Source organism: Theropithecus gelada, chromosome 10 (assembly GCF_003255815.1).
Source record: "Theropithecus gelada isolate Dixy chromosome 10, Tgel_1.0, whole genome shotgun sequence".
Taxonomy (NCBI): Eukaryota; Metazoa; Chordata; class Mammalia; order Primates; family Cercopithecidae; genus Theropithecus; species Theropithecus gelada.
In genome coordinates, this window is record NC_037678.1 from 71060372 (window position 1) to 71071372 (window position 11001).

General features: G+C 52.3%; 1 protein-coding gene across 1 annotated transcript; it reads right to left on the reverse strand.

Annotated features, from left to right (window-relative positions):
* Positions 1 to 4216: 4216 nt before the first annotated feature.
* Positions 4217 to 5426, reverse strand: ID1 (inhibitor of DNA binding 1, HLH protein). The gene is made up of 3 exons (XM_025398736.1): positions 4907 to 5426; positions 4622 to 4664; positions 4217 to 4470 (listed from the first exon to the last, which is right to left on the reverse strand). The coding sequence occupies exons 1-2, from the start codon at positions 5327 to 5329 to the stop codon at positions 4623 to 4625; spliced, it is 465 nt and encodes a 154-aa protein (XP_025254521.1). The 5' UTR covers positions 5330 to 5426; the 3' UTR covers positions 4217 to 4470; position 4622.
* Positions 5427 to 11001: the final 5575 nt, after the last annotated feature.

Sequence of the window (11001 nt, forward strand, 5' to 3'; positions counted from 1 at the left end):
AAATATACAAAAATTAGCCAGATGTGGTGGTGCACGTCTGTAATTCCAGCTACTCAGAAGGCTGAGGCACGAGAATTGCTTGAACTCGGGAGGCGAAGGTTGCAGTGAGCCAAGATCACGCCACTGCACTCCAGCCTGGGCGACACAGTGAGACTCCGTCTCACAAAAAAAAAAAAAAAAAAAAAAAAAAAAGCTGGGCACGGTGGCTCATGCCTATAATCCCAGCACTTTGGGAGGCTGAGGCAGGTGGATCACCTGAGGTCAGGAGTTTGAGAGCAGCCTGGCCAACATGGTAAAACCCCGTCTCTACTAAAAATACAAAAATTAGCTGGGTGTGTTGGCAGATGCCTGTAATCCCAGCTTCTTGGGAAGCTGAGGCAGAAGAATTGCTTGCAACTGGGAAGTGGAGGTTGCAATGAGTCGAGATCGCCCCATTGCACTCCAGTCTGGGTGACAAGAGGAAAACTCTGTCTAAAAAAAAAAAAAAAGAATTTCCCCAATGTGGGTTGCAAAAGTTGTGAAATGTGTATATTTCTTGCATTTATCTGATGTATGCTTTTAAAACAAATAAACATAATGACCAGGTATTATTTCAGTTGGAAATAAGATGAAAGGCTTCATCAACTGGACATACTGTGGGAATATGAGGCCCCTCATAAGCCTGATTTGGACAAGTCTGATTTCTGGAAAGTCCTCTAAGTCAATGTGCAATGTGGCCTTGGGCAGGTCACCACCCTTCTTTGATGCCTCCGTTTTGTCATCTGAAAAGTGAATATAGGCTGGGCACGGTGGCTCACGTCTGCAATCTCAGTTCTTTGGGAAGCTGAGGCAGGCAGATCCCTTGAGGTCAGGAGTTTGAGACCAGCCTGGCCAACATGGTGAAAACTCTTTTCTATAAAAACATACAATTAGCTGAGCATGGTGGCACTTGCCTGTAATCTCGGTGACTCAGGAGGCTGAGGCAGGAGGACCGCTTGAACCTGGGAGGTGGAGGCTGCAGTGAACCAAGATGGTGCCACTGCACCCCAGCCTGGGGAATAGAGGAAGACTCTGTCTCAAGAAAAAAAAAAAAAAAGTGGATATAGCAGTAGGCCCACACCTGGTAGGGCTGTTGAGACAATCCACTCAAAACACGTTATTGCAACATGCACTACTGTGAGCCTGTGCTATGCTTTTTAGGTGCATTGGTTCAATTAGTCCTTGAGGCCCAGGTTCTGAAGCCCATTTTCCAAAAAAGAAAAGAGGCTCTGACAGGTGAAGTGATGAGCATCAACGCTGATTCTGGGCTTGGGTTCTACCTGCCTCCCTACTAAAATGTTAGCCTACTACTCTTGTGGTAGTTGTTACTGTTATTCAAATGACCGTATGATGATAGCACTGGCCTCGTTAAAGTTCTGACGATTAAATGAATTGATATTGTAAAGAGTTTAGTATGGTGCCTAGCGCATAATAAGCTCTCCGTATTTCTTTTTTTTTTTTTTTTTTTGAGACGGAGTCTGGCTCTGTTGCCCAGGCTGGAGTGCAGTGGCCGGATCTCAGCTCACTGCAAGCCCTGCCTCCCGGGTTCACGCCATTCTCCTGCCTCAGCCTCCCGAGTAGCTGGGAGTACAGGCGCCCGCCACCTCGCCCGGCTAATTTTTTTTGTATTTTTAGTAGAGACGGGGTTTCACCGTGTTAGCCAGGATGGTCTCGATCTCCTGAACTCGTGATCCGCCCGTCTCGGCCTCCCAAAGTGCTGGGATTACAGGCTTGAGCCACCGCGCCCGGCCAGCTCTCCGTATTTCTTAAGGCAGAGTTCAGTGCTCAAGAAACTTGGTCCTGGGGTTTCTCGGCATCTTCCACCCCAGCTCCTGGCTGCGTCCTGTCCAGGAGAGGTTAAGGAGTTAATGATTTCCAAAGGAGCAGGGTTTTGTGTGCTACACGCACACACACCGGTGGCCTCTGTCCCCCTCCCTCCCTTTGCGAGGCCCGGAGCCTCTTATGCAAGCCGCCGGCGCCCGCCGGTTCCCAGGCCCGGCTGCAGCTGCGGGCGGAGGGGCAGGGCGGGGGCGGCACGCTGTTTGTCTAGCGCGGCCGTGCCAAAGACTGCGGGCCCCAGACAGCCAGGCGCCTCCGTACACCTGGGGATGCTCAGGTTAAATAGCTCCGCATTCCTCGGGCCCAGCTGATGGAAACGCTCCCAGGCCGCCGCCGAGCCGGCCTCCAGATGGGCTGGGCCTGGGCCAAAGGGGAAAAGAGGGGAACGTGGAATCCAGAGTGTGGCTGAATGGCGGGGGAGGTGGCCCAGGCCCCTGCCGCAGCCCATTCCTCCCCTGGAAGAAAGGCCCTGCATGTCGGAGTACGCGAGGGGGAACCTGCTTACGTTCCCGTGGGTGGGCTTGCAGGCCAGGGCCCACACGTGAGAGGGAGTGCGTGCACACGTGTGCCTCCGAGGACACTCCAAGGATGCACAGGCGACAATTAATCATGATAATATATAACTATGCAACATTGTGCCAAGCATTGTGCTAAACGTTTTAACCACTTACTTTCATTTATTCTGTACTACTTTCCGTGAGGTTAGTACTATTGATACAGCAGCCGGTGGAGAGGGGGTAGCAAAGAACATAATTCGCCTGCAAATACTGTGTTTGATAAAAGCCATAAACTGCTTGTGGAGGGGGTATAACTGGCTTAACGTTAGTGCTCAAGGAATCATAATCTTTCATTTGATTTTTTGTTCATCCCGTCTGTGAGCTTGTGTCTTCTGCTGTAAAACTGGGACCACAATCCTGCCTTTAGCCCCACAGGTATCCATGAAACCGTTTTTGTAAAGGGTTGAGTTGAGCAGAGCCAGGCTTCCGGTGCTAGGGGCTATTTATTTTATTCTATCGTTTATTGACAAAATGTATGAATAGCCCTTACCTTTCTGGGACAAGTTCTTTGCCATTCCTGGGACTCAGTTTCTCCATATGTAACACATGGGGATTTACCTGGCATCTATTCTTTAGGGTTGGTGCCCCCAGGACCTAATGATAGCCCAGGGAGTTGCCACGTGAACTTTTGAGGAAGGATTTGCCCAAACATAGCTGTCCCCACCTTCACTCCAGACCCGCAGAGGCCCAGGAATGCCAACCAATCTATAGAACAATTATATACACAGAAACCCACAGTGTGGTTCTGTGGCCCCCAGACATTCAAACCCATCCATCATCCCAGACCCATGCAGAGATGCCCACAATGCATTTAGGCAGAACACACAAGCCCAAACAGCTGGAGGTTCCACACTTATCTGCAGAACACATGTGCTCTATTTGCCCTTCTGCACACAGCCCCGAGCATACCCCTACTTACACCCCCAGGCCTATATGTGAACAGTTGGCCCATCCCCACCGTGGAGTAGCAGGGGGAGACCAGCTTACTCCTGTTACGTACACAGGAGTAGACACCCATACACGCTTCTCTGAGTAGAAATCCACATACATGTCCAGGCAGATAGGCCGTTGCCAATGACATATTTATCCTGCTCAGGAGCTGGGGAATGAGATTCCACTCCTCAGATCCTACCCAGGAACCCTGGGGTTGGGGGGAGATTTGTTTGAGCTGCCAACAGAGCCAGGCCAGGGTGATGCGGCTGAGTCTGGACCTAGAGCAGGTGTCCCAGCAGCTGTGCCCAACCTGGCCCTGCCAACTTGCTCACCCACTTGGATGAGCCAGGAGCCCCAGGGCGGCCTGCTGGAACCCAGAGGTAGGCTGTTGGGGGAGGCACCTCCTACTGGGGAATGGGGTGATAGAATCACTGCCTCTCACAAGCTATGGCCCTAAGCAAGTCCTTTTCCACTGGGTCTCATTTTATCCACATCTTGGCAAGGAAGTGGGTGGTCCAGCGACCACGTTCTCCAACTTAAATGGCTTGCTCAATACTCCAACACAGAGGGGGCCCTGGCAGGTTCATCTGCATTTTAACAACCTCCCCAGGTGATCCAGATGGCCCAATGATCACCTTGAGAAACCCCAGAGGTCTAGAGTATTTAGTTTTATAACACTAGGGAGCAGGGAAATAGCCGGGGATGGTGGGGGGAAGAATAGACTTTAAAGACACCGGAAACACTCATTCAGGCCGGTAAGAGCAACAATCCAGATGTAGCCCTCCAGTTCTCCTCCCAGAACCAGCTGTGAAGAGGGTCAGGGGTCAACCCCCAGCCGAGGACCCTCCCCTCAATCCAAGAAGTCACTGCCACCATCTAAATTATTTGTTTAATAACAAAGAAACAGCCCCACATAACTATTGTAAAACAATATTCTCAGTCGGTGATCATTGTAATATACAATACAAAGAAATTTCCTCAGAAATCTGAGAAGCACCAAACGTGACCATTTTTAAAAATGTCTGCTTTTCAAAAAATAGAAACACACGAGTGGAATCCCACCCCCTAAAGTCTCCGGTGACTAGTAGGTGTGGAGAGAGGGTCGCCCTCTCCTCTCCAGTCCCTCAGCCCTAGGCTGGATGCTGTAAGGGCGCAGTGGCCGCCGATCTGTCTAGTTCGCCCCCAGATCCGGCGAGGCGCGTTGGGGAGACCACAGAGCACTTAATTCCTCTTGCCCCCGATAGCTGGGGTGCGCCGATCCCTGGGGAATGCGCTTCAGCGACACAAGATGCGATCGTCCGTAGGAACGCATGCCGCCTGTGAAAACGAGAGAAGAGGTGAGACCGGAGCGTTGGGAGGGACGCCGCTCCGAGCGCAGCGGACGCCCCCTTCCCCAGGAGTACACGACGGGAGAGCGCTTTTTCCAGGCTCCTTAGGCACCCCCGCGTAGCCAGCTACCCGCAAAGATGGGACGGAACTGGTGCAAGCGCCCACACCCTCTCTGGCCTCAGTTTCCCCGTCGGTATAAGGATAATCTAGTGGTCGGATCTGGATCTCACCTCGGCCGTCAGGGGGCTGATCTCGCCGTTGAGGGTGCTTAGTGGAGCCCGGACCGGCAACCCTCGGCCCCCGGGGGTCCCGACTTCGGATTCCGAATTCAGCTCCAACTGCAGGTCCCTGATGTAGTCGATGACGTGCTGGAGGATCTCCACCTTGCTCACTTTGCGGTTCTGGGGCAGGGTGGGCACCAGCTCCTTGAGGCGTGAGTAGCAGCCGTTCATGTCGTAGAGCAGCACGTTCACCTGCTGCTCGTCAAGCAGGGCAGGCAGGCGCGCCCCGGCGCCCCCGGCGCAGCGCGAGATGGCCACGCTCTGCTCAGACAGGCAGCGCACCACCTCGCCCGCGCCGCCCGCTGTCTTGCCGGCCTTCAGCGCGCAGCTGGGGCCTGCGGCGGCGGCGGCGCTGCCACTGGCTACTTTCATGATTCCCGGCGACTGGCTGAAACGGAATGGGCAAAGCGAACGGAGAAGGCGGGAGCCCGAAGCAGAGGTGGAAAACGGAACAGTTAAGAACGTGGAACGAAAGCGCGTAGCCACCGCAGGTCTTTTATAAACAAGCCACGGCCCCCGGAGGGGCGGGCTCAGAACGTTCAAAAGCAGCCAATGGGCGGTATGGGGGCGTGGCCCGCGGTCCTAGGTCCCGCCTTATGCTTTTCTAGTGCACCCTCTCAATCTGGAAAGACTACCCGAGTTCAAGAACAGCTAGGGTGGGTGGGTGGGTGGCAGGGCAGCGGGTGGAGGCGAGGGCTGCACTGGGTTCCTCGTGAAAGAGGCAAGGAAGCTAAGCCGGCATTGCCTTATAATGAAAAGACCTCAGGAATCAGTTTTTCCCATATTCACTTTCTCACTTCTCCAGCTCCATTTCACAGATGAAAGAAGTTGAGGCCCGAACGGAGAAGCGGCTGGCTCTGGATAGCCCAGAGAGCCTGGGTTTCCGGACCCTCTTGGAAGATACCTGTGGGACCTTGATCTACAAATATCAGGACCGAAACTTAAAGCGGGCCCTCCTTTACATCTGCTCCCCTGGGGTTTCTCAGTTTCTAGATAATGTTGCTGTTCGTGTTCCTGAGACCCGCAGGGCCTACCCAGATTCCCCCCGGGTCGGAGCAATTAATTCGGGAAGGTCTAGTAAGTTTGAGGCTGGATGGCTGGGAAGTGAACTAGATAGAGTGCAGTGGAGTGAGGCTGCATTCGATTCCACCTTGAATTTGCAGCCCCTTGCAAAAATTTCCTAAACCTGCAACAACTCGTGATTTTTAAATGTTTTTTCCCATTTTTGGCTACATTTTTAAATTTTTTTCTCAAAGACCTCAGAGCAGGGTCTCCCTCCCACGGCGCAGCAGCTGCGGAGCTAGTCTCCCCCCTCTCCTTCCCGGGCCGGTCTGTGTCAGCGTCTGAACAAGCGGCTCAGACCGTTAGACGCCAGGCCTGTGACGTCACCCATTCATAAAACCCGGACGGACTGTCAGGCTGGCGCCGCGCGGGCGGTCGCCATGGAGACGACAAACTTAGCTAGCTAGTTCCCTGGCTCCCCACAGCCCGTCACCTGCAGACCAAGGGCTGGAGGCCTGGGAATGCGTTCCTCGCGGGCGCGGTCGCTGAGCAAGGGTCACCTTACCTCCCCGCCCCACACCTGCGAATCTCCCCACCCAGACCCACAGCACAGCCTGGGCCGCTTGGGAGGTTTCCTCACTGCTCCCCCCACCTCCCCGCCCCAGCTACCCGCTCCAGCGTGGGGAAAAAGGCCTGAGTTCCCTTTCCAGCTCTGCAGCTGGGTGGATTCAGGCGGGTCGCATGCCCTCTCTGAGCCCTAATATTTAATATTTGCCTGGTATTTAAATAATAATCACAAACGTGACCATTACTTTGTACACCGGGCACTGTGTGAAGAGTTTGTCTTGATCATCTTTTTTCATTTATTTCTTATCTTAAAAAATGAAGGCCTGGCCGGGCGCGGTGGCTCAAATCTGTAATCCCAGCACTTTGGGAGGCCGAGACGGGCGGATCACGAGGTCAGGAGATCGAGACCATCCTGCCTAACACGATGAAACCCCGTCTCTACTAAAAGATACAAAAAACTAGCCGGGCGTGGTGGCGGGCGCCTGTAGTCCCAGCTACTCCGGAGGCTGAGGCAGGAGAATGGCGTGAACCCGGGAGGCGGAGCTTGCAGTGAGCTGAGATCTGGCCACTGCACTCCAGCCTGGGCGACAGATCGAGACTCCGTCTCAAAAAAAAAAAAAAAAAAAAATGAAGGCCTGCGCGATGGCTCACGCCTGTAATCCCAGCACTTTGGGAGGCTGAGGCGGGTGGATTGCCTGAGGTCATGAGTTCGAGACCAGCCTGACCAATATGGTGAAACCCCACCTCTACTAAAAATACAAAAATTAGCCCGGCATAGTAGCGTGCGCCTGTAATCCCAGCTACTCGGGAGGCTGAGACAGGAGAATTGCTTGAACCTGGGAGGCGGAGGTTGCAGTGAGCCGAGATAGAGCCACTGCACTCCAGCCTGGCCACAGGGTGGGACTCCATCTCAAAAAAAAACAAAAACAAAAACAAAAAACGGGGCGCGGTGGCTCACACCTGTAACCCCAGCACTTTGGGAGGCCGAGGCTGGCGGATCACGAGGTCAGGAGATCGAGACCATCCTGGCTAACATGGTGAAACCCCGTCTCTACTAAAAATAGAAAAAATTAGTCGGGCGAGGTGGCGGGCGTCTGTAGTCCCAGCTACTCGGGAGGCTGAGGCACGAGAATGGCGTGAACCCAGGAGGGGGAGCTTGCAGTGAGCCTGGGCAACAGAGCAGACTTCGTCTCAAAAAAAAAAAAAAAAAAAAAAGATACCGGGGTCCGGGCGCAGTGGCTCACGCAATGGCTCCCAGCACTTGGAGAGGCCGAGGCGGGTGGATCACTAGGTCACGAGTTCGAGACCAGCCTGACCAACATGGTGACACCTTGTCTCTACTGAAAATAAAAAATTAGCCGGGCATGGTGGCATGTGCCTGAAAATAAAAAATTAGCTGGGCGTGGTGGCGCGCGCCTGTAATCCCCCAGCTACTCAGGAGGCTGAGGCAGGAGAGTCGCTTGAGCCCAGGAGGCGGAGGTTGCAGTGAGCCGAGATCACACTACTGCACAACAGCCTGGGCAACAGAGCGAGACTCTGTCTCAAAATAAAATAATAATGATACAGGGTCTCACTCTGTCACCCAGCTTGATCAAGTTCTGTAGTCTTTTTCACAACTCTAAGGAGAGGAGCTATTTGGTGTCTTTATACAAAGGAGGAAACTGAGGCTCCAGAAGACGCCTGAGAGTTATAATCATAGTTGCGTTATTATAAGGAGGGTACAGTATTGCAATGCAATCGCTTCCTGTTGAGAGCAGGCAGTCTGATTGCAAAGTCCTGGACATGCCACAGGTGGGGAAACTGAAGCTCAGGTTAGTCACCTAAAGCCATACAACATTAGCAGGGGTAAAAATCTGTGCCCACCAGTGAAGGATGATATTATGGTCCCTCCCTGCTCCCCTCCGCCCCACTATCCCGCAGCAATGAATTCACTGAGTTATCAGCAGGTTCCGTTTTCCCACAGAAGTTTGGGGGAGGAGGGAAAAGTAAAGGAGCCTTCTGTCTCCACATCAGGAAACCAGGAAAACCAAACCAATCAGTGAGACCAGCTTCAAAAGAGAGAGACATCATCAATTAATTAGCTAGACTCCTCATCCCCTTACCACACACACCAAAACTCTCTAAACTCCCTATGCCTTGTTTAGCAATCCTAAATTAATGATGGCAGGGAATAGTTTGCTGCTCAAAAGAACTGCCAAATAATTGGAAGAACAATGGTCAACCAGAGAAAATTAGAGTATTAATTCATCACTAAGTGTTTATTTTTATTTATTTATTTTTGAGACAGAGTCTCGCTCTGTTGCCTAGACTGGAGTGCAGTGGCGCGATCTCAGTTCACTGCAATCACCACCTCCTGAGTTCAAGCAATTCTCCTGCCTCAGGTTCCCCAGTAGCTGGGATTACAGGCACCCACCACCACGCCCAGCTAATTTTTGTATTTTTAGTAGAGACGAGGTTTCGCCGTGTTGGCTAGGGTGGTCTCAAACTCCTGACCTCAGATGATCCGCCCACCTTGGCTTGGCCTCCCAAACTGCTGGGATTACAGGCATGAGCCACTGTGCCCAGCCATCACCAACTGTTTATTTGTTTTTATTTTATTTTTATTTATTTATTTATTTTGATACGGAGTCTCGCTCTGTCACACAGGCTGGAGTGACAGCCTGGAGTGCAGTGCAGTGGCGGGATCTCGGCTCACTGCAAGCTCTGCCTCCTGGGTTCAAGTGATTCTCCTGCCTCAGCCTCCTGAGTAGCTGGGACTACAGACGCCCACCACCATGCCCAGCTAATTTTTTTGTATTTTTAGTAGAGACAGGGTTTCACCGTGTGTTAGCCAGGAAGGTCTCGATCTCCTGACCTCATGATCCGCCTGCCTCGGCCTCCCAAAGTGCTGGGATTACAGGCGTGAGCCACCGCGCCCGGCCTATTTATTTTTTTTGAGATGGAGTCTCAGATTGTTGCCTGGGCTGGAGTGCAATGGCGCAGTCTCGGCTCACTGCAACCTCTGCCTCCTGGGTTCAAGCGATTCTCCTGCTTCAGCCTCCCGAGTAGCTGGGATTACAGGCGCCCACCACCATGCCAGGCTAATTTTTTTGTCTTTTTAGTAGAGACAGGGTTTCACTATGTTGGCCAGGCTGGTCTCAAACTCCTGACCTTGTGATCTGTCCTCTTCAGCCTCCCAAAATGCTGGGATTACAGGCGTGAGCCACGGTGCCTGGCCTTCAACTGTGAATTAATTGACCAGCAATCCTGTTTACTGCAATGAATTCTAGAGAAAACAGCCTGGCCAACATAGGGAAACCCAGTCTCTACTAAAAATACAAAAATTAGCTGGGTGTGGTGGTGGGCACCTGTAGTCCCAAGTACTCGGGAGGCTGAGGCAGGAGAATCATTTGAACCCAGGAGGTGGAGGTTGCAGAGAGCCAAGATCAAGTCACTGCACTCCAGCCTGGGCGACAGAGTGAGACTCTGATTCAAAAACATAAAAATAAATAAAAATGAGAGAAAAAATTATGCTGTAGAAATTAATTCAGGGCCGGGCACGGTGGCTCATGCCTGTAATCCCAGCAGTTTGTGAGGCTAAACCAGGTGGATAATCTGAGGTCAGGAGTTCGAGATCAATCTGGCCAACATGGTGAAACCTCATCTCTACTAAAAATATAAAAATTAGCAGGGCCTGGTGGTACACACCTGTAATCCCAGCTACTCAGGAGGCTGAGGCAAGAGAATCTCTTGAACCTAGGAATTGGAGATTGCAGTGAGCCAAGATCCCACTGCTGCACTCCAGCCTGGGTGACAAAGCAAGACCCTGTCTCAAAATAAATACATAAAATAAATAAAATGACATAATATTTGTGTGAAACCTATGCATATCCTTCTATACACTTTTTTTTTTAGATGGAATTTTGTTCTGTCACCCAGGCTGGAGTGCAATGGCATGATCTCGGCTCACTGCAACCTCTACCTCCCGGGTTCAAGCGATTCTCCTGCCTCAGCCTCCCGAGTAGCTGGCATTACAGGCACCCACTACCACCCCCGGCTAATTTTTGTGTTTTTAGTAGAGACAGGAGTTCGCCACATTAGCCAGGCTGGTCTCGAACTCCTGACCTCAGGTGATCCGCCCTTCTCCACCTTCCAAAGTGCTAGGCTTGCAGGCATGAGCCACCACGCCTGGCCTTTGTTTTTGTTTTTGTTTTGTTTTGTTTTGTTTTGAGACGGAGTCTCGCTCTGTTGCCCAGGCTGGAGTGCAGTGGCCGGATCTCAGCTCACTGCAAGCTCCGCCTCCCGGGTTTCCACCATTCTCCTGCCTCAGCCTCCCGAGTAGCTGGGACTATAGGCGCCGCCACCTCGCCCGGCTAGTTTTTTTGTATTTTTTAGTAGAGACGGGGTTTCACCGTGTTAGCCAGGATGGTCTCGATCTCCTGACCTCATGATCCGCCCGTCTCGGCCTCCCAAAGTGCTGGGATTACAGGCTTGAG

Coding starts and splice junctions, on each gene's coding strand:
- ID1 (XM_025398736.1), bottom strand. CDS start 5,329: ATGAAAGTAGCCAGTGGCAGCGCCGCCGCCGCCGCAGGCCCCAGCTGC. Junction 4,665..4,906: donor TCAGCCCCCTGACGGCCGAG/GTGAGATCCAGA, acceptor TCGTTTTCACAG/GCGGCATGCGTTCCTACGGA.